Source organism: Fringilla coelebs, assembly GCF_963513975.1.
Source record: "Fringilla coelebs genome assembly, contig: SCAFFOLD_436, whole genome shotgun sequence".
In the NCBI taxonomy this organism is placed as follows: Eukaryota; Metazoa; Chordata; class Aves; order Passeriformes; family Fringillidae; genus Fringilla; species Fringilla coelebs.
In genome coordinates this window covers 1-23,073 of record NW_028167372.1, presented here as the reverse complement: position 1 = coordinate 23,073, position 23,073 = coordinate 1, and the positions used below count along the sequence as shown (strand labels likewise).

Sequence of the window (23,073 nt, the reverse complement as noted above, 5' to 3'; positions counted from 1 at the left end):
CACGGGGGACAGGGAGGGTGAGGGGGACACGGGGGACACCTGGGGACACCTGGGCACCTTCGGGGACACCTGGGGACACCTGGGGACCCTTGGGGGACACTCAGGCACACCTGGGGACCCTTGGGGGACACTCGGGGACGCCTGGGGACACCTGGGGACACTCGGGGACACTCGGGGACACCTGGGGACCCTCGGGGACCCTCGGGGACGCCTGGGGACACCTGGGGACCCTCGGGGACCCCGCGACCCCCGCCCGCTCCTCTGCCCCCCGTTTACGACACTGCTCCCCCCTCCCACCGCGGCTTTGCGGCAGCGGCGCTTGGCGGCCGCGCCCGGCGGCGGCGGCGCTTTACGGCCCGGCCATGGCGGAGGGAGAGCGGGCGGGGAACGGCGGCGGCGCCGGCCCCGGGCGGCCCCCGAGCGCCGCCGAGCTCGAACGGGCCGAGGAGCTCAAGGCCCAAGCCAACGAGTACTTCAAAGGTACCGGCGGGCAACGGGGGGTACCGGGGAGGGAGCCGCGGCGGGGAACGGCGGGGAACGGGGGGTGCCAGATAGGGAGCCATGAAGGGGAATGGGGGCTGCCAGATTGGGAGCCGCTGAGGGCAGCGCGGGGTAACGGGGCTGCCAGATAGTGAGCCACTGGGGGGAATGGGGGCTGCCAGATAGGGAGCCGGGTCGGTTAACGGGGATTAACGGCGGGTAACGGGTCTGCCAGGCTGGGAGCCCGGCGGGTAACGGGGGATAACGGGAGCTGCCAGATTGGGATCTATAGGGGAGAGTGGGGGCTGCCAGATAGGGAGCCATTGGGGGTAATGGGGGCTGCCAGATTGGGATCTATGGGGGAGAGTGGGGCTGCCAGATTGGGATCTATGGGATCTATAGGGGGGGAATGGGGGCTGCCAGATTGGGATCTATGGGGGGGAATGGGGGCTGCCAGATTGGGATCTATGGGGGGAGAGTGGGGCTGCCAGATTGGGATCTATGGGGGGAGAGTGGGGGCTGCCAGATTGGGATCTATGGGATCTATAGGGGGGGAATGGGGGCTGCCAGACTGGGATCTATAGGGGGGGAATGGGGGCTGCCAGATTGGGATCTATGGGGGGAGAGTGGGGCTGCCAGATTGGGATCTATAGGGGGGGAATGGGGGCTGCCAGACTGGGATCTATGGGGGGAGAGTGGGGGCTGCCAGATTGGGATCTATAGGGGACAGTGGGGGCTGCCAGATTGGGATCTATGGGATGTATAGGGGGGGAATGGGGGCTGCCAGATTCGGGTCTATAGGGGGAGAGTGGGGGCTGCCAGATTGGGATCTATAGGGGGGGAATGGGGGCTGCCAGATTGGGATCTATAGGGGGGGAATGGGGGCTGCCAGATTGGGATCTATAGGGGGGGAATGGGGGCTGCCAGACTGGGATCTATAGGGGGAGAGTGGGGGCTGCCAGATTGGGATCTATAGGGGGGGAATGGGGGCTGCCAGATTGGGATCTATGGGATCTATAGGGGGGGAATGGGGGCTGCCAGATTGGGATCTATGGGATGTATAGGGGGGGAATGGGGGCTGCCAGATTCGGGTCTATAGGGGGAGAGTGGGGGCTGCCAGATTGGGATCTATAGGGGGGGAATGGGGGCTGCCAGATTGGGATCTATAGGGGGGGAATGGGGCTGCCAGATTGGGATGTATAGGGGGGGAATGGGGGCTGCCAGATTGGGATCTATAGGGGGAGAGTGGGGGCTGCCAGATTGGGATCTATAGGGGGAGAATGGGGCTGCCAGATTGGGATCTATAGGGGGGGAATGGGGCTGCCAGATTGGGATCTATAGGGGGGGAATGGGGGCTGCCAGATTGGGATCTATGGGGGAGAGTGGGGGCTGCCAGATTGGGATCTATGGGGGGGAATGGGGGCTGCCAGATTGGGATCTATAGGGGGGGAATGGGGGCTGCCAGATTGGGATCTATAGGATCTATAGGGGGGGAATGGGGGCTGCCAGATTGGGATCTATGGGGGACAGTGGGGTCACTCCCAAATTTTGGGACCTGGTCACTCCCAAAGTTTGGGACCTGGTCACTCCCAATCTTTGGGACCTGGTCACTCCCGGACTTTGGGGACCTGCCAACCCCCACCCTTTGCACTCTGGCCCCGTGTCCCCTTTGTCACCCGGGCTGTGTGTGGCAGGCAAGGGCTACGAGAGCGCGGTGCGGCTGTACAGCAGCGCCCTGGGGTCACGGTGTGTCACCTGGGGTCACTGTGTCCATCCTAGGGTCACTGTGTGTGCTCCATCCCCATGTCCCCATGTCCCCTTTGTCACATGGCTGTGTGGACTGTTGTGACCAGGCAAGGACTACGAGAGCGTGGTGCGGCTGTACAGCAGCGCCCTGGGGTCACTGTGTGTCCATCCTGGGGTCACTGTGTGTGCTCCAGCCCCTTGTCCCCCGTGTCCCCTTTGTCACCTGGACTGTTGTGGCCAGGCAAGGACTACGAGAGCGCGGTGCGGCTGTACAGCAGCGCTCTGGGGTCACGGTGTCCATCCTGGGGTCAATGTGTGTCCATCCTGGGGTCCCTGTGTCCATCCTGGGGTCCCTGTGTCCATCCTGGGGTCAGGGTGTTGCTCTGGTCCCTTGTCCCCTTTGTCACCCGGGCTGTGTGTGGCAGGCAAGGACTACAAGAGCACGGTGAGGCTGTACAGCTGGGGGTCACTGTGTGTCCATCCTGGGGTCACTGTGTGTGCTCCATCCCCTTGTCCCCTTTGTCCCTTTTGTCACCCGGACTGTTGTGACCAGGCAAGGACTACGAGAACGCGGTGCGGCTGTACAGCAGCACCCTGGGGTCACTGTGTGTCCTTCCTGGGGTCACTGTGTCCATCCTGGGGTCACTGTGTCCATCCCGGGGTCACTGTGTGTGCTCCATCCCCATGTCCCCTTTTGTCACCCGGGCTGTGTGTGTCCAGGCAAGGACTACGAGAGCGCGGTGCGGCTGTACAGCAGCGCCCTGGGGTCACTGTGTGTCACCTGGGGTCACTGTGTGTGCTCCATCCCCATGTCCCCTTTGTCCCTTTTGTCACCTCGGCTGTGTGTGACAGGCAAGGACTACGAGAGCGCGGTGCGGCTGTACAGCAGCACCCTGGGGTCAGGGTGTCCATCCTGGGGTCACTGTGTGTGCTCCAGCCCCTTGTCCCCTTTGTCCCCTTTGTCACCCGGACTGTTGTGACCAGGCAAGGACTACGAGAACGCGGTGCGGCTGTACAGCAGCACCCTGGGGTCAGGGTGTGTCCATCCTGGGGTCACAGGGTGTCCATTCTGGGGTCACTGTGTCCACCCTAGGGTCACTGTGTCTGTCCTGGGGTCACGGTGTCCATCCTGGGGTCACTGTGTGTCCATCCTGGGGTCAGGGTCTGTCACCTGGGGTCAGGGTGTTGCTCTTGGCCTCCAGCCCCTTGTCCCCTTTGTCACATGCCAACGTGGGCTGTGTGTGACAGGCAAGGACTACGAGAACGCAGTGAGGCTGTACAGCTGGGGGTCACTGTGTGTCACCTGGGGTCACTGTCTGTCCTTCCTGGGGTCGCTGTGTGTGCTCTATCCCCATGTCCCTGTGTCCCTTTTGTCACCCGGACTGTTGTGACCAGGCAAGGACTACGAGAACGCAGTGAGGCTGTACAGCAGCACCCTGGGGTCAGGGTGTCTCCACCCTGGGGTCAGGGTGTGTCCATCCTGGGGTCAGTGTGTCCATCCCGGGGTCACTGTGTGTGCTCCAGCCCCATGTCCCCCATGTCCCTTTTGTCACCCGCACTGTTGTGACCAGGCAAGGACTACGAGAGCGCGGTGAGGCTGTACAGCAGCGCCATCGAGCTGAACCCCTCCAACGCCATCTACTATGGCAACCGCAGCCTGGCCTACCTGCGCACCGAGTGCTACGGCTACGCCCTGGCCGACGCCACGCGCGCGCTGCAGCTGGACGCCAAGTACGTCAAGGGCTACTACCGCAGGGCGGCCAGCAACATGGCCCTGGGCAAGTTCAAGGCGGCCCTCAGGGACTACGAGATGGTGAGAGCTGGGGGGAGTCTGTCCTGGGGTCTGTCTGTCTGTCCTGGGGTCTGTCTGTCCGTCCTGGGGTCAATGTGGGTCACCTGGGTCAGGGTGTGTCCATCCTGGGGGCACACGGCCAGCAACATGGCCCTGGGCAAGTTCAAGGAGGCCCTCAGGGACTACGAGATGGTGAGAGCTGGGAGGGGTCTGTCCTGGGGTCTGTCTGTCTGTCCTGGGGTCAGTCTGTCTGTCCTGGGGTCTGTCTGTCCGTCCTGGAGTCAGTGTGGGTCACCTGGGTCAGTGTGGGTCACCTTGGGTCAGGGTGTGTCCATCCTGGGGGCACAGGGCCAGCAACATGGCCCTGGGCAAGTTCAAGGCGGCCCTCAGGGACTACGAGATGGTGAGAGCTGGGAGGGGAGTCTGTCTGTCCCGGGGTCTGTCTGTCCGTCCTGGGGTCGGGGTGTGCATCCTGGGGTCAGTGTGTCCATCCTGGGGACACACGGCCAGCAACATGGCCCTGGGCAAGTTCAAGGCGGCCCTCAGGGACTACGAGATGGTGAGAGCTGGGGAGGGGTCTGTCTGTCTGTCCTGGGGTCAGTCTGTCTGTCCTGGGTTCGGGGTGTGCATCCTGGGGTGAGGGTATGTCACCTGGGGGCACACGGCCAGCAACATGGCCCTGGGCAAGTTCAAGGCGGCCCTCAGGGACTACGAGATGGTGAGAGCTGGGAGGGGAGTCTGTCTGTCCTGGGGTCAGTCTGTCTGTCCTGGGGTCAGTGTGTCTGTCCCGGGGTCTGTCTGTCTGTCCCGGGGTCTGTCTGTCCATCCCGGGGTCAGGGTGTGCATCCTGGGGTCAGTGTGTCCGTCCTGGGGTCAGGGTGGGTCACCTGGGTCAGTGTGGGTCACCTGGGTCAGTGTGGGTCACCTGGGGGCACACGGCCAGCAACATGGCCCTGGGCAAGTTCAAGGCGGCCCTCAGGGACTACGAGATGGTGAGAGCTGGGAGGGGTCTGTCCTGGGGTCTGTCTGTCTGTCCCGGGGTCTGTCTGTCCATCCCGGGGTCAGGGTGTGCATCCTGGGGTCAGTGTGTCCGTCCTGGGGTCAGGGTGGGTCACCTGGGTCAGTGTGGGTCACCTGGGTCAGTGTGGGTCACCTGGGGGCACACGGCCAGCAACATGGCCCTGGGCAAGTTCAAGGCGGCCCTCAGGGACTACGAGATGGTGAGAGCTGGGAGGGGTCTGTCTGTCTGTCCTGGGGTCAGTCTGTCCATCCTGGGGTCAGGGTGTGCATCCTGGGGTCAGTCTGTCCATCCCGGGGTCAGTCTGTCTGTCCCGGGGTCAGGGTGTCTGTCCTGGGGTCAGTGTGGGTCACCTGGGTCAGGGTGTCCGTCCTGGGGTCAGTGTGTCCATCCTGGGGTCAGTGTGTCCATCCTGGGGTCAGGGTGTCCGTCCTGGGGTCAGTCTGTCCATCCTGGGGTCAGGGTGTGCATCCTGGGGTCAGGGTGTCTGTCCTGGGGTCAGTGTGTCCATCCTGGGGTCAGGGTGTCCGTCCTGGGGTCAGGGTGTCTGTCCTGGGGTCAGGGTGTGCATCCTGGGGTCAGGGTGTCCGTCCTGGGGTCAGTCTGTCCATCCTGGGGTCAGGGTGTCCGTCCCGGGGTCAGCCTGTCCATCCTGGGGTCAGTGTGTCCATCCTGGGGTCAGTCTGTCCATCCTGGGGTCAAGGTCTCCATCCTGGGGTCAGTGTGTGCCCAGCTGTCCCCACCCCCTGAGTGTCTGTCCCCGGCTGTCCCCCGCTGTCCCCACACCCTGGGGCCCTGTCCCCCAGCTGTCCCCACCCCCTGAGTGTCTGTCCCCACACCCTGAGTGTCTGTCCCCCGCTGTCCCCAGCTGTCCCCCGCTGTCCCCACACCCTGAGTGTCTGTCCCCAGCTGTCCCCCGCTGTCCCCACACCCTGAGTGTCCGTCCCCGCTGTCCCCACCCCCTGAGTGTCCGTCCCTGCTGTCCCCACGCTGTCCCCCGCTGTCCCCACACCCTGAGTGTCTGTCCCTGCTGTCCCCACCCCCTGAGTGTCTGTCCCCAGCTGTCCCCCTGCTGTCCCCACGCCCTGAGTGTCCGTCCCCTGCTGTCCCCACACCCTGAGTGTCTGTCCCCCGCTGTCCCCACGCTGTCCCCAGCTGTCCCCACCCCCTGAGTGTCTGTCCCTGCTGTCCCCTGCTGTCACCTGCTGTCCCCACCCCCTGAGTGTCTGTCCCCACCCCCTGAGTGTCTGTCCCCACACCCTGAGTGTCTGTCCCCCGCTGTCCCCACGCCCTGAGTGTCTGTCCCCGCTGTCCCCACGCTGTCCCCCGCTGTCCCCACCCTCTGAGTGTCTGTCCCCGCTGTCCCCACGCTGTCCCCCGCTGTCCCCACCCCCTGAGTGGCTGTCCCCACGCTGTCCCACGCTGTCCCCCCGCTGTCCCCACGCCCTGAGTGTCTGTCCCCGCTGTCCCCACGCTGTCCCCCGCTGTCCCCCGCTGTCCCCACCCCCTGAGTGGCTGTCCCCACACCCTGAGTGTCTGTCCCCAGCTGTCCCCCAGCTGTCCCCACCCCCTGAGTGGCTGTCCCCACGCCCTGAGTGTCTGTCCCCGCTGTCCCCTGCTGTCCCCACACCCTGAGGAGCTGTCCCGAGCTGTCCCCACGCTGTCCCCGCTGTCCCCACACCCTGAGTGTCTGTCCCCTGCTGTCCCCAGCTGTGCCCACCCCCTGAGTGTCTGTCCCCGCTGTCCCCCGCTGTCCCCACGCCCTGAGTGTCTGTCCCCGCTGTCCCCTGCTGTCCCCACACCCTGAGGAGCTGTCCCGAGCTGTCCCCAGGCTGTCCCCTGCTGTCCCCACACCCTGAGTGTCTGTCCCCGCTGTCCCCCGCTGTCCCCACGCCCTGAGTGTCTGTCCCCGCTGTCCCCTGCTGTCCCCACACCCTGAGGAGCTGTCCCGAGCTGTCCCCAGGCTGTCCCCCGCTGTCCCACGCTGTCCCACGCTGTCCCCACGCTGTCCCCGGGCTGTCCCCACCCCCTGAAGGGCTGTCCCCTGCCGTCCCCACACCCTGAGGAGCTGTCCCGAGCTGTCCCCAGGCTGTCCCCTGCTGTCCCCACCCCCTGAGTGGCTGTCCCCGCAGGTGGTGAAGGTGAGGCCCAACGACAAGGACGCCAAGCTCAAGTTCCAGGAGTGTCACCGCATTGTCAAGCAGAAAGCCTTCGAGAGAGCCATCGCCAGCGACGAGCACAAGCGCTCCGTGGTGGACTCGCTGGACATCGAGAGCATGAGTGAGACCCCTGCCCACCTCGGGGGGGTCCTGGGGGGCTCAGGAGGGGATCCTGGGGGAGCCTGGGGGTGTTCAGGGGGAGCCTGGGGGGCCCAGGAGGGGCTCAGGGGGAGCCTGGGGGGATCAGGAGGGGCTCAGGGGTCACAAGCGCTCCGTGGTGGACTCGCTGGACATCGAGAGCATGAGTGAGACCCCTGCCCGCCCTGGGGGGCTTGGGGGGGTCAGGAGGGGATCCTGGGGGGTCCTGGGGGGGTCAGGAGGGGATCCTGGGGGGCTCAGGGGGGTCCTGGGGGGGTCAGGAGGGGCTCAGAGAGGGCCATCGCCAGCGACGAGCACAAGCGCTCCGTGGTGGACTCGCTGGACATCGAGAGCATGAGTGAGACCCCTGCCCACCCTGAGGGGGGTCTGGGGGGTCAGGAGGGGATCCTGGGGGGTCAGGAGGGGATCCTGGGGGGTCCTGGGGGGGTCAGGAGGGGCTCAGAGAGAGCCATCGCCAGCGACGAGCACAAGCGCTCCGTGGTGGACTCGCTGGACATCGAGAGCATGAGTGAGACCCCTGCCCACCATGGGGGGGGTCTGGGGGGCTTGGGAAGGGATCAGGGGGGGCTCAGGAGGGGCTCAGGGGGAGCCTGGGGGGCTCAGGAGGGGCTCAGGGGTCACAAGCGGTCCGTGGTGGACTCGCTGGACATCGAGAGCATGAGTGAGACCCCTGCCCACCATGGGGGGGGTCCTGGGGGGCTGGGGAAGGGATCAGGGGGGTCCTGGGGGGCTCAGGGGGAACCTGGGGGGCTCAGGAGGGGCTCAGGAGGAGCCTGGAGGGGTTCAGGAGGGGCTCAGGGGGAGCCTGGGGGGCTCAGGGGGAGCCTGGGGGGCTCAGGAGGGGCTCAGGGGGGTCCTGGGGGGATCAGGAGGGGCTCATGGGGAGCCTGGGGGGATCAGGGGGAGCCTGGGGGGCTCAGGAGGGGCTCAGGGGTCACTTTAGGGGGTTCAGGGGGAGCCTGGGGGGGCTCAGGGGTCACTTGGGGGGCTCAGGGAGAACCTGGGGGGCTCAAGGGTCACTTTGGGGGGGGCTCAGGGGGATCCTGGGGGGATCACAGGGAACCTGGAGGGGCTCAGGAGGAACCTGGGGGTGTTCAGGGGTCACCTGGGGGTGTTCAGGGGGAACCTGGGGGGCTCAGGGGTCACTTGGGGGGCTCAGGGAGAACCTGGGGGGCTCAGGGGTCACTTGGGGGGCTCAGGGAGAACCTGGGGGGCTCAGGGGTCACTTTGGGGGCGGCTCATGGGGATCCTGGGGGGCTCAGGGGGATCCTGGGGGGATCAGGGGGAACCTGGAGGGGCTCAGGAGGAACCTGGGGGTGTTCAGGGGTCACCTGGGGGTGTTCAGGGGGAGCCTGGTAGGATCAGGGGGAGCCTGGGGGTGTTCAGGGGAACCTGGGGGGCTCAGGGGTCACTTGGGGGACTCAGGGGGATCCTGGGGGTCTCAGGGGTCACTTTGGGGGGCTCAGGGGTCACCTAGGGGGGCTGGGTGTCCCCTGAGGCTCTCGAGGTGCCCACCTGAGCTTTTGTCCCCTCTGGAGTTCTCGGCCTCCCCACCACGAGGGTCCCCAGCACCCCCTGTCCCTGTGGGGCCGTGTCCCTGCTGTCCCCACGCTGTCACCCCCCTGCCACCCCCCCTGTCACCCCGCTGTCCCCACAGCCATCGAGGACGAGTACAGCGGCCCCAAGCTGGAGGACGGCAAGGTGACCTTGGCCTTCATGAAGGACCTGATGCAATGGTACAAGGACCAGAAGAAGCTCCACAGGAAATGTGCCTACCAGGTACCCCAAAACCCCCCAAAAAACCCCCCAAAACCCCCCCTGTGTCCCCCTCTCTGTCCCCCTGCTGTCCCCACACGTCCCCACCCCGCAGATCCTGGTGCAGGTGAAGGAGGTGCTGGCCAAGCTGCCCACCCTGGTGGAGACCACGTTGAAGGAGGTGGGTTCCCCTCCCTGGGGGGGTGTGGGTGGGGGTCCTCAGGGGTGTCCCCAGGTGGTGACATCGCCGTGGGTGTCCCTTGGCAGACAGAGAAGGTGACGGTGTGCGGGGACACCCACGGGCAGTTCTACGACCTGCTGAACATCTTCGAGCTCAACGGGCTCCCCTCGGAGGCCAACCCTTATGTATCCACACCCCGGGGGTCCCCTGGGCGGGCAGGGGGCTGGGGGGGACGCTGGGGACACCGGTGGGGGTGGCATTGTCCTCAGCTGGTGGCAGATTTTCAACGGGGACTTCGTGGACCGCGGCTCCTTCTCGGTGGAGGTGATCCTGACGCTCTTTGGCTTCAAGCTGCTCTACCCTGAGCACTTCCACCTGCTCCGAGGTACTGCCACGCCCCTCTGGGGGGGGCCTGTCCCCTCAGCTGTCACCTGTTGTCACCTGTTGTCCCCAGCTGTCCCTGTTGGATCACTATTTGGCAGCGGCCGTTGTACGCTATGGGTCACTTTCTGGCAGATGTTGTAAATTGGGAGTTTTTGTCACCGTCCTGTCCTTGTCCCTTTGGGGTTGGGGACATCCCTGTTCCCTTGGGGACATCCCTGTCCCCTTGGAGTTGGGGACATCCCTGTTCCTATAGGTTGGGGACATCCCTGTCCCCTTGGGATTGGGGACATCCCTGTCCCTTGGTGCCATCCCTGTCCCTTGGGGACATCCCTGTCCTTGGGGACGTCCCTGTCCCTATAGGTTGCGATCATCCCTGTCCCTTGGGGACATCCCTGTCCCTTGGGATTGGTGCCATCCCTGTCCCTTGGTGACATCTCTGTCCTTGGGGACGTCCCTGTCCCTTGGGATTGGTGCCATCCCTGTCCCCTGGGGACATCCCTGTCCCCTTGGGATTGGTGCCATCCTTGTCCCTTGGGGACATCTCTGTCCCCTTGGGATTGGTGCCATCCCTGTCCCTTGGGGACATCCTTGTCCCCTTGAGATTGGGGACATCCCTGTCCCTTGGGGACATCCCTGTCCCTTGGGGACATCTCTGTCCCCTTGGGATTGGTGCCATCCCTGTCCCCTTGCAGTTGGTGACATCCCTGTCCCTTGGGGACATCCCTGTCCCTTGGGATTGGTGCCATCCTGTCCCTTGAGATTGGGGACATCCCTGTCCCTTGGGGACATCCCTGTCCTTTGGGGACATCCCTGTCCCTTGGGATTGGTGCCATCCCTGTCCCCTTGGGATTGGGGACATCCCTGTCCCTTGGGGACATCCCTGTCCCTTGGGATTGGTGCCATCCCTGTCCCTTGGGGACATCCCTGTCCCCTTGAGATTGGGGACATCCCTGTCCCTTGGGGACATCCCTGTCCCTTGGGATTGGTGACATTCCTGTCCCTTGGGGACATCCCTGTCCCCTTGAGATTGGGGACATCCCTGTCCCTTGGGGACGTCCCTGTCCCTTGAGATTGGTGCCATCCCTGCCCTTGGGGACATCCCTGTCCCTTGGGATTGGTGCCATCCCTGTCCCTTGGGATTGGTGCCATCCATGTCCCTTGGGGACATCCCTGTCCCCTTGGGGACATCTCTGTCCCTTGGGATTGGTGCCATCCCTGTCCCCTTGGGGACATCCCTGTCCCCATCTGCGGGACCAGCTCGTGGTGCCACATCATGGAGTTGTGTCCCCTCTGTCCTGTTGTGGGACACATCCCATGTCCCCTGTGCTGTGTCACAGGGCCACATCCCCTGTCCCCAACCCTTGTCCCCTGGCCCTCCTGGGGCCATTCTCTGTCCCATGTCCCCCATCCCGTGTCCGTGTCCCACCCTGGACTTTGGGGGGCATGTCCCCAACCCCGGGCGGTGTCCCCAACCCCGGGCAGTGTCCCCAACCCCAGGCCGTGTCCCCAACCCCGGGCCGTGTCCCCAACCCCGGGCCGTGTCCCCAACCCTGGGCCGTGTCCCCAGCCCCGGGCGTGTCCCCAGCCCCGGGCAGTGTCCCCAGGAGTGGCAGTTGTCCCCAATCCCGGGCAGTGTCCCCAACCCCGGGCCGTGTCCCCAACCCCGGGCGGTGTCCCCAACCCCGGGCAGTGTCCCCAACCCCGGGCAGTGTCCCCAGGAGTGGCAGTTGTCCCCAACCCCAGGCAGTGTCCCCAACCCCAGGCCGTGTCCCCAACCCCGGGCAGTGTCCCCAGGAGTGGCAGTTGTCCCCAACCCCGGGCCGTGTCCCCAACCCCGGGCCGTGTCCCCAACCCCGGGCAGTGTCCCCAACCCCGGGCGTGTCCCCAACCCTGGGCCGTGTCCCCAACCCCGGGCCGTGTCCCCAACCCCAGGCAGAGTCCCCAACCCCGGGCAGTGTCCCCAACCCCAGGCCGTGTCCCCAACCCCGGGCAGTGTCCCCAACCCCGGGCAGTGTCCCCAACCCCGAGCCGTGTCCCCAGCCGCAGGCAGTGTCCCTAGGAGTGGCAGTTGTCCCCAACCCCGGGCAGTGTCCCCAACCCCGGGCAGTGTCCCCAACCCCGAGCCGTGTCCCCAACCCCGGGCCGTGTCCCCAGCCGCAGGCAGTGTCCCCAACCCCGGGCCGTGTCCCCAGGCCCAGGCAGTGTCCCCAACCCCGGGCAGTGTCCCCAGCCGCAGGCAGTGTCCCCAACCCCGGGCCGTGTCCCCAACCCCAGACCCAGGTGGTGTCCCCAACCCCGGGCCGTGTCCCCAACCCCAGACCCAGGTGGTGTCCCCAACCCCAGGCAGTGTCCCCAGCCGCAGGCAGTGTCCCCAGGAGTGGCAGTTGTCCCCAACCCCGGGCAGTGTCCCCAGCCGCAGGCAGTGTCCCCAGGAGTGGCAGTTGTCCCCAACCCCGGGCGGTGTCCCCAACCCCGGGCAGTGTCCCCAGGAGTGGCAGTTGTCCCCAACCCCGGGCGGTGTCCCCAACCCCGGGCAGTGTCCCCAACCCCGGGCCGTGTCCCCAGGCCCAGGCCGTGTCCCCAGGAGTGGCAGTTGTCCCCAACCCCAGGCAGTGTCCCCAACCCCGGGCGGTGTCCCCAACCCCGGGCAGTGTCCCCAGGCCCAGGAGTGTCCCCAGGAGTGGCAGTTGTCCCCGTGTCCCCTCAGGGAACCACGAGACGGACAACATGAACCAGATCTACGGCTTCGAGGGCGAGGTGAAGGCCAAGTACACGGCGCAGATGTTCGCCCTCTTCAGCGAGGTCTTCGAGTGGCTGCCCCTGGCCCAGTGCATCAACGGCAAAGTCCTGGTGAGGGGACACCCAGGGGACATTGTCACCCGCTGTCACCATCTGGCAGCTGTCATTCACAGTAATGGAGCTGTATTTGGCAGCCCTAATGGCTCAGTATCTGGCAGCGCCCATTGACGGGAATGGAGCCCTATTTGGCAGCCCATTTGGCTCACTATCTGGCAGCTGTCATTCACAGTAATGGAGCTGTATTTGGCAGCCCAAGTGGCTCGCTATCTGGCACCGCCCATTAGCAGTAATGGATCCCAATTTGGCAGCCCATTTGGCTCACTATCTGGCAGCTGTCATTTGCAGTAATAGATCCCTATTTGGCAGCCCATTTGGCTCACTATCTGGCAGCTGTCATTCCCAGGAATGGATCCCAATATGGCAGCCCTAGTGGCTCACTATCTAGCAGCTGTCATTCCCAGGAATGGATCCCAATTTGGCAGCCCATTTGGCTCACAATCTGGCAGCTGTCATTTCCAGTAATGGATCCCAATTTGGCAGCCTATTTGGCTCACTTTCTGGCAGCTGTCATTCACAGGAATAGGTCCCTATTTGGCAGCCCCCATAAATTGGGGGGCTTTGACCCCGCCCCTGTCCCCTCGGGGTGGGGGTGGCCCTGTCCCCCTGCTGTCCCCCTGCTGTCCCCAACGTCCCCGCCGCGTGTCCCCTCCAGATCATGCACGGGGGGCTCTTCAGCGAGGACGGGGTGACCCTCGATGACATCCGCAAGATCGAGCGCAACCGGCAGCCCCCGGACTCAGGTGGGACAGGGACCCCCCGCGATGTCCCCAAGGTGTCCCCAAGGTGTCCCCAAGGTGTCCCCAAGGCCAGGGGCTGAGCTGTGACCCCTCCCCTGTGTGTCCCCCCCCCAGGGCCGATGTGTGACCTGCTCTGGTCCGACCCCCAGCCCCAGGTGAGCTGTGACCCCCCCGGGGTGTCCCCTGCCCTGTCCCCGTGTCCTGGGGATGTCCCCTGCCCTGTCCCCATGTCCTGGGGGTGTCCTCATGTCCTGGTAGTGTCCCCTGTCCTGTCCCCGTGTCCTGGGGGTGTCCCCTGCCCTGTCCCCGTGTCCTGGGGGTGTCCCCATGTCCTGGGGGTGTCCCCTGCCCTGTCCCCGTGTCCTGGGGGTGTCCCCTGCCCTGTCCCCATGTCCTGGGGGTGTCCCCATGTCCTGGGGTGTCCCCTGCCCTGTCCCCGTGTCCTGGGGTGTCCCCTGCCCTGTCCCCATGTCCTGGGGATGCCCCAATGTCCCCAATGTCCCCGATGTCCCCAATGTCCCCAGAACGGGCGGTCGGTCAGCAAGCGGGGGGTCAGCTGCCAGTTTGGCCCCGATGTCACCAATGTCCCCAATGTCCCCAATGTCCCCAATGTCCCCAATGTCCCCAATGTCACCAATGCCCCCAATGTCCCCAATCACCCCAATGTCCCCAATGCCCCCAATGTCCCCAATGTCCCCAATGTCCCCAGAACGGGCGGTCGGTCAGCAAGCGGGGGGTCAGCTGCCAGTTTGGCCCCGATGTCACCAATGTCCCCAATGTCCCCAATGTCCCCGATGTCCCCAATGTCCCCAGAACGGCCGGTCGGTCAGCAAGCGGGGGGTCAGCTGCCAGTTTGGTCCCGATGTCACCAATGCCCCCAATGTCCCCAATGTCCCCAATGTCCCCAATGTCCCCAATGTCCCCAGAACGGCCGGTCGGTCAGCAAGCGGGGGGTCAGCTGCCAGTTTGGCCCCGATGTCCCCAATGTCCCCAATGTCCCCAATGTCCCCAATGCCCCCGATGTCCCCAATGTCCCCAATCCCCCCAATGTCCCCAATGTCCCCAATGCCCCCAATGTCCCCAATGTCCCCAATGTCCCCAATGTCCCCAATGTCCCCAGAACGGCCGGTCGGTCAGCAAGCGGGGGGTCAGCTGCCAGTTTGGCCCCGATGTCACCAATGTCCCCAATCACCCCAATGTCCCCAATGTCCCCAATCACCCCAATCACCCCAATCACCCCACTGTCCCCAATGTCCCCAATGTCCCCAATGTCCCCAGAACGGGCGGTCGGTCAGCAAGCGGGGGGTCAGCTGCCAGTTTGGCCCCGATGTCACCAATGTCCCCAATGTCCCCAATGTCCCCAATGTCCCCGATGTCCCCAATGTCCCCGATGTCCCCAATGTCCCCAGAACGGGCGGTCGGTCAGCAAGCGGGGGGTCAGCTGCCAGTTTGGCCCCGATGTCACCAATGTCCCCAATGTCCCCAATGTCCCCAGAACGGGCGGTCGGTCAGCAAGCGGGGGGTCAGCTGCCAGTTTGGCCCCGATGTCACCAAGCGCTTCCTGGAGCGGAACCGCCTGGAGCTCATCATCCGCAGCCACGAGGTCAAGCCCGAGGGCTACGAGGTGGCCCACGATGGCCGCTGTGTCACCGTCTTCTCCGCGCCCAACTACTGGTGAGGGACACTCGGGACACCTGGGGACAGCTCGGGGACAGCTGGGGGACACCGCGGGGTCAGCTCGGGGACACCGGGGGACAGCTCGGGGACAGCTGGGGGACAGCTCGGGGACAGCTTGGGGACATCTCGGGGACAGCTTGGGGACACCTCGGGGACAGCTGGGGGACAGCTGGGGACAGCTGGGGACAGCTCGGGAACATCGCGGGGACAGCTTGGGGACACCTCGGGGACAGCTGGGGGACAGCTTGGGGACAGCTCGGGGAAACATCAGGGACACTTCGGGGACAGCTTGGGGACAGCTCGGGGACACCGCGGGACACCTGGGGACAGCTGGGGGACAGCTGGGGGACAGCTCGGGGACAGCTCGGGGACACCTCGGAGCACCTCGGGACACCTGGGGACACCACAGGGACACCGCGGGGACACCTCGGGGACAGCTCGGGGACAGCTTGGGGACACCTTGGGGACAGCTCAGGACACCTCGGGGACAGCTTGGGGACATCGCGGGGACACCTTGGGGACACCTCGGGGACACCTCGGGGACACCTCGGGGCACCTCGGGGACACCTCGGGGACAGCTCGGGGACAGCTTGGGGACACCTCGGGGCACCTCGGGGACACCACGGGGACATCGCGGGGACAGCTTGGGGACACCCGGGGACACCTTGGGGACAGCTCGGGGACACTTCGGGGACAGCTCGGGGACAGCTCGGGGACACTTCGGGGACACCTCGGGGACACCTCAGGGACACCTTGGGGACACCGCGGGGACAGCTTGGGGACAGCTTGGGGACACCGTGGGGACAGCTCAGGGACACCGTGGGGACACCTCGGGGACACCTCGGGGACACCTCGGGGCACCTCGGGGACACCTCGGGGACAGCTCGGGGACAGCTTGGGGACACCTCGGGGCACCTCGGGGACACCACGGGGACATCGCGGGGACAGCTTGGGGACACCCGGGGACACCTTGGGGACAGCTCGGGGACACTTCGGGGACAGCTCGGGGACAGCTCGGGGACACTTCGGGGACACCTCGGGGACACCTCAGGGACACCTTGGGGACACCGCGGGGACAGCTTGGGGACAGCTTGGGGACACCGTGGGGACAGCTCAGGGACACCGTGGGGACACCTCGGGGACAGCTCGGGGACACCGCGGGGACAGCTCGGGGACACCTTGGGGACACCTTGGGGACACCTCGGGGACACGGGGGTGGCGCCGTGGCCTTGGGTTTGTCCCCCGGTGTCACCTCGGTTGAGTCCCTTGAGCCACCTTGGTCACTTGGTCTGGTGTCCCCAATGTCCCCTGACCTGCAGTGTCCCCAAGCCCGGTGTCCCCTGGGCCATGTTGTCCCCTCAGTCCCTTCCCCAAGTGTCCCCTGTACCTCGTTGTCCCCAAGTGTCCCCATCCCCAGCCTCGGTGGCCTGCAAGGGTCGTGCTCTGATGTCCCCAAGTGTCCCCAAATGTCCCCAAACGTCCCCAAATGTCCCATCCCTGGTGGTCCCCCTGCCTCAGTGGCCCACAGGGGTTGTGCTGTGGTGTCCCCAGATGTCCCCAAGTGTCCCCAAATGTCCCATCCCTGCTGGTCCCTGCCTCAGTGGCCCATGAGGGTTGTGCTGTGGTGTCCCCAAGTGTCCCCAAGTGTCCCCAAATGTCCCCAAATGTCCCATCCCTGGTGGTTCCTGCCTCAGTGGCCCACAGGGTTTGTGCTGTGGTGTCCCCAAATGTCCCCAAGTGTCCCCAAGTGTCCCCAAGTGTCCCCAAATGTCCCCAAGTGTCCCCAAGTGTCCCCAAATGTCCCCAAATGTCCCATCCCTGGTGGTCCCCCTGCCTCAGTGGCCCACAGGGGTTGTGCTCTGATGTCCCCAAACGTCCCCAAATGTCCCCAAATGTCCCCAAATGTCCCATCCCTGGTGGTCCCTGCCTCAGTAGCCCACAGTGGTTGTGCTGTAATGTCCCCAAATGTCCCCAAATGTCCCCAAATGTCCCCAAGTGTCCCCAAATGTCCTATCCCTGGTGGTCCCCCAGCCTTTGTGGCCCATGAGGGTCGTGCTCTGATGTCCCCAAGTGTCCCCAAATGTCCCCAAATGTCCCCAAATGTCCCATCCCTGGTGGTCCCCCTGCCTTTGTGGCCCATGAGGGCCATGCTGTAATGTCCCCAAGTGTCCCCAAATGTCCCCAAGTGTCCCCAAATGTCCCATCCCTGGTGGTTCCTGCCTTTGTGGCCCATGAGGGCCGTGCTGTAGTGTCCCCAAATGTCCCCAAGTGTCCCCAGATGTCCCCAAATGTCCCCAAATGTCCCCAAATGTCCCATCCCTGGTGGTCCCCCTGCCTCAGTGGCCCACGGGGGTTGTGCTGTAATGTCCCCAAATGTCCCCAGATGTCCCCAAATGTCCCCAAATGTCCCATCCCTGGTGGGCCCTGCCTCAGTGGCTCACAGGGGTTGTGCTGTGGTGTCCCCAAATGTCCCCAAACGTCCCCAAATGTCCCATCCCTGGTGGTCCCCCAGCCTTTGTGGCCCACGGGGGTTGTGCTGTGGTGTCCCCAAATGTCCCCAAGTGTCCCCAAGTGTCCCCAAGTGTCCCCAAATGTCCCCAAGTGTCCCCAAGTGTCCCCAAATGTCCCCAAATGTCGCATCCCTGGTGGTCCCCCAGCCTCAGTGGCCCACAGGGGTTGTGCTCTGATGTCCCCAAGTGTCCCCAAACGTCCCCAAATGTCCCCAAATGTCCCCAAATGTCCCCAAATGTCCCATCCCTGGTGGTCCCCCTGCCTTTGTGGCCCACGGGGGTTGTGCTGTGGTGTCCCCAAGTGTCCCCAAATGTCCCCAAATGTCCCCAAATGTCCCCAAGTGTCCCCAAATGTCCCCAAATGTCCCCTGCAGTGACCAGATGGGCAACAAGGGCTCCTACATCCACCTGCGGGGCAGCGACCTGCGCCCCGACTTCCACCAGTTCACAGCAGTGGTGAGTCTGGGGACCCCCAAAATCCCCCCTGGGACCCCCAAAATCCAACCCAGGAACCCCCAAATCTGCCCTGGGACCCCAAAATCCGCACTGGGACCCCAAAATCGGCAAGGGGACCCCCCAAAATCCAACCCAGGAACCCCAAAATCGGCAAGGGGACCCCCAAATTGGCACTGGGACCCCCAAAATCCACACTGGGACCCCCAAAATCCAACTCAGGAACCCCAAAATCCAACCCAGGAACCCCAAAATCCACCCTGGGACCCCCAAAATCCACACTGGGACCCCAAAATCCAACCCAGGAACCCCAAAATCCAACCCAGGAACCCCCAAATCTGCACTGGGACACCCCAAAATCTGCACTGGGACCCCCAAAATCTGCACTGGGACCCCAAAATCTGCACTGGGACCCCCAAAATCTGCACTGGGACCCCCAAATCTGCACTTGGACCCCAAAATCCACCCTGGGACCCCCAAAATCTGCACTGGGACCCCCCAAAATCCACCCTGGGACCCCAAAATCTGCACTGGGACCCCCAAAATCCAAACTGGGACCCCAAAATCTGCACTGGGACCCCCAAAATCTGCACTGGGACCCCCAAATCTGCACTGGGAACCCCAAAAACTGCACTGGGATCCCCAAAATCCAACCCAGGAACCCCAAAATCTGCACTGGGACCCCCAAAATCCAACCCAGGAACCCCAAAATCCACCCTGGGACCCCCAAATCTGCACTGGGACCCCCCAAATCTGCACTGGGACCCCCAAAATGTGCACTGGGACCCCCAAATCTGCACTGAGACCCCAAAATCCACACTGGGACCCCCCAAAATCTGCACTGGGACCCCCAAAATCAAACCCAGGAACCCCAAAATCCACCCTGGGACCCCCAAAATCGAACCCAGGAACCCCAAATTCCCCCCTGGGAGCCCCAAAATCCAACCCAGGAACCCCAAAATCCACCCTGGGACCCCCAAAATCCACACTGGGACCCCCAAATCTGCACTGGGACCCCCAAAATCTGCACTGGGACCCCCCAAAATCCACCCTGGGACCCCAAAATCTGCACTGGGACCCCCAAAATCCAAACTGGGACCCCAAAATCCACACTGGGACCCCCAAAATCTGCACTGGGACCCCCAAATCCGCACTGGGAACCCCAAAATCCACACTGGGACCCCCAAAATCTGCACTGGGACCCCAAAATCCGCACTGGGACCCCAAAATCCGCACTGGGACCCCCAAAATCCAACCCAGGGACCCACAAATCTGCCCTGGACCCCAAAATCTGCCCTGGGACCCCCAAAATCTGCCCTGGGACCCCCCAAATCTGCCCTGGGACCCCCAAAATCTGCACGGGGACCCCCAAATCCGCCCTGGGACCCCCAAAATCCTGGGAGCTCCAAAACTGGGGGGGAGGGGGGGTGTCTCAAATTTTGGGGGGGTCCCCAGGGGTTATTTGGGGGGACTTTTAGGGGTCCCATTGTTTTTGGGGGGGTCTTGGGTGTCTCACCTTTATGGGGGGAGGTCCCAGGGGTTATTTGGGGGGTCCTGGGGGGGGGTCTCATCCTTTTGGGGGGGTTCTTGGGGGGGGTCTCATTCTTTTTGGGGGGGGTCCCCAGGGGTTATTTGGGGGGGTCCCCGGGGGTTATTTGGGGGGGTCCCGGGGGGTTATTTGGGGGGTCCTGGGGGGGTCTCATCCTTTTGGGGGATCCTTGGGGGGGGGGTTCACATCCTTTTTGGGGAGGGGGCTCTTTCGTGCCTCACCTTTACGTGGCGACCTCAGGAGTTTTTTGGGGGCGCTCAGGGGGTGTCCGGGCTGTCAGTTTGGGGGGGGGGGGTGGGATCCCCCCAAACCCCCCCTCCCCTGAGCCCCCTCCCCTTTTTTTCCCCTCCCCCAGCCTCACCCCAACGTCAAGCCCATGATGTACGCCAACACCCTCCTGCAGCTGGGCATGATGTGACCCCCCCGAGGGGGTCCCCGCGACCCCCCCGACACCCCAAAAACCCACCCCGACCCCCCCCCCAAACCCCCCAGGGGGGTTTTAATATATTGGAAGATTGTATTTATTCCCCTCCCCCCCCCCCTCCCCAGTGCTCCCAGTGCTCCCAGTTGGGGGCAGGAGGGGCTGGGGCGGCGCCTCCCGCGGTGGGGGATGGGTGAGGGGGGGGGGGATGGTCCTGGAAATGGGGGAGGGGAGGGGAGGGGTCCCCTCCCCTCTGCTGGCACTGCCCCTCCCCCTCCTCCCCCCCCTCCCCCCCCCCCAAATAAACGAGCAATAGGTGCGAGGAGGAGGAGGAGGAGGAAGGGAGGGGGGAGGGGAAGGGGGAGGGTGGGTCCCGTGCCGCCCCTCCCCCTCCTTTTCCCCCCCGCCGTGCGGTTTTACCATCTCTGTAATTAATTAATCACGTTCAATAAAGTTAATTAAAAGTGACTTCATTAATAACGCCCGGCCGCTAGGGGGCGCTCTCGCCGCGGTGACGGTTGCCATGGAAACCCTGCCCCTCCCTTCGCGTTGTTGCCATGGCGACGGGGATGGAGGGCGGGGATTCTCCCAAACGACCCTCAGGACCCCCCAAATTTGCTTTGGGGACCCCCAAATCCTCCCTGGGGGGCCCCAAACCTCCCTGGGGACCCCCAAACCTCACCCAGCGACCCCCAAGTTTGCCCTGGACAGCGCCAAATCCTCCCTGGGGACCCCCAAATCCTCCCTGGGGACCCCAAAACCTCCCTGGGGACCCCCCCTCAATTCAGAGAGCCTCAAGTCCCAGCCCAGAGCCCCCCCCCCAAAACTTCCAGAAGTTTCTTGAGCCCCCTCAATCCCTCCTGGGGGGCTCTGGGGTTTATGGGGGGCCCCAGAGGGGTCCTGGGGGGGGTCTGGACCAGTCTGAGCCCCGCCCAGTTTGGCACTGGGACCAGTTCCAGCGGCAGAGCGTCCTGTCAATCACCGCCGCTCGGCCAATAGGAGAGCGGAGCGCCTCCGTCAGTCGCTCCTCTCAGCCAATAGGAGAGCGGAGCGCCTCCGCTGGTCCCGCCCCCCGGCCGGGAGCGTCGGACGGGACCGAAACGTCTCGGAATGACCCAAAATCACCTCGGAATGACCCAAAACCCCCTCGGAATGACCCAAAACCTCCTCGGAATGACCCAAAATCACCTCGGAATGACCCAAAACCTCCTCGGAAGGGTCCAAAATCCCCTCGGATGACCCCAAATCCCCTCGGAGGGTCCCCAAATCCCCTCGGATGGACCCCAAATCCCCTCGGATGAACCCCAAATTCCCTCAGAAGGGTCCAAAATCCCCTCGGATGGACCCAAAATCCCCTCGGATGGACCCAAAATTCCCTCAGAAGGGTGCAAAATCCCCTCGGACGACCCCAAATCCCCTTGAATGAACCCAAAATCCCCTGGATTGACCCCAATTCCCCTCCGAGGGTCCCCAGATCCTCTCAGAAGGGTCCAAAATCCCCCGGATTGACCCCAAAATCCCCTTGGATGAACCCAAAATCCCCTCGGAGGGTCCCCAAATCCCCTCAGAAGGATCCAAAATCCCCTCAGACGACCCCAAATCCCTTTGGATGGACCCCAAATCCCCTGGATTGACCCCAACTCCCCTCCGCGGGTCCCCAGATCCTCTCAGAAGGGTCCAAAATCCCCCGGATTGACCCCGAAATCCCCTTGGATGAACCCAAAATCCCCTTGGATGGACCCCAAATCCCCTGGAATTGACCCCAAATCCTCTCAGAAGGGTCCAAAATCTCCTCGGAAGGGTTCAAAACTCTCTTGGGAGAGCTCGAAGCCCTCGGAGGGATCCGAAGCTGCCCCAGACGGGGCTGAAGGTCCCTTGGAAGGGCCCAAAACCCCTCAGGATGGACCCAAAATACCCTGGGAAGGGTCTGAAAGTGCCTCGGATGGGTCCAAAATCCCCTTGAGAGGATCCAAAGTCCCCTTGAGAGGATCCAAAATCCCCTTGAGAGGACCCAAAATCCCCTTGGACATGTCCAAAATCCTCTTGAGAGGACCCAAAATCCCCTTGGATAGATCCAAAATCCCCTTGAGAGGATCCCAAATCCCCTTGAGAGGATCCAAAGTCCCCTCGGATGGATCCAAACCCCTTGAAATGATCCCAAATCCCCTTGAGAGGATCCAAAATCCCCTTGAGATGATCCAAAATCCCTTTGAGAGGATCCAAAATCCCCTTGAGATGATCCAAAATCCCTTTGAGAGGATCCAAAATCCCCTTGGATGGATCCAAACCCCTTGAAATGATCCCAAATCTCCTTTAAAGGATTCCAAATCTACTTTAAAGGATCTGAAACCCCCTTGGAGGGGTCCAAACCCCCTTGTGAGGATCCCAAACCCCCTTGTGAGGATCCCAAACCCCCTTGTGAGGATCCCAAACCCCCTTGGAAGGCTCCGAATTCCCTTGTGAGGATCCCAAATCTCCTTTAAATGATCTGAAATCCCCTTGTTAGGATCCCAAATCCCCCTGGAGGATCCCAAACCCCCTTGAGAGGATCCCAAACCCCCTTGTGAGGACCCCAAACCCCCTTGTGAGGATCCCAAATCCCCCTGGAGGATCCCAAACCCCCTTGAAAGGATCCCAAACCCCCTTGTGAGGACCCCAAACCCCCTTGTGAGGACCCCAAACCCCCCTGGAGGATCCCAGCCCCCACACCCCCCATTCTCCCTGGACACCCTATAGCGCCTATAGGCTCCATATTCCCCCTGCCCCTATAGCGCCCATAGCCCCCCCATCCCCTATAGACCCCTATAGACCCCACACCCCTATAGACCCCACATCCCCTATAGCCCCCATAGCCCCATACCCTCCTCATCCCCTATAACCCCTACAGACCCCACATCCCCTATAGCCCCTATAGCCCCCTATAGCCCCCATACCCTCCTCATCCCCTATAGCCCCTATAGTCCCCACATCCCCTATAGCCCCCCTATGCCCCCTATAGCCCCCATACCCTCCTCATCCCCTATAGCCCCTATAGACCCCACATCCCCTATAGCCCCCTATAACTCCTATAGCCCCCATACCTTCCACACCCCCTATAGCCCCCACACCCCCCACACCCTCCACATCCCCTCTATCCCCTATAGCCCCCATACCCACCCCCTTCCACACTCCCTATAGCCCCCCACACCCCCTA

General features: G+C 63.7%; 1 protein-coding gene across 1 annotated transcript; it reads left to right on the top strand.

Annotated features, from left to right (window-relative positions):
- Window positions 1-362: 362 nt before the first annotated feature.
- Window positions 363-20,316, top strand: PPP5C (protein phosphatase 5 catalytic subunit; the record flags this gene model as incomplete). The annotated part of the gene is made up of 13 exons (XM_084227490.1): window positions 363-480; window positions 3,798-4,039; window positions 7,169-7,316; window positions 9,012-9,133; window positions 9,225-9,290; window positions 9,377-9,475; window positions 9,570-9,675; window positions 12,382-12,524; window positions 13,186-13,273; window positions 13,385-13,425; window positions 14,766-14,944; window positions 17,832-17,913; window positions 19,815-20,316. 13 exons carry the CDS (start codon window positions 363-365, stop codon window positions 19,875-19,877), a joined length of 1,497 nt encoding a protein of 498 aa, XP_084083616.1. The 3' UTR covers window positions 19,878-20,316.
- Between the last annotated feature and the right edge of the window lie 2,757 nt (window positions 20,317-23,073).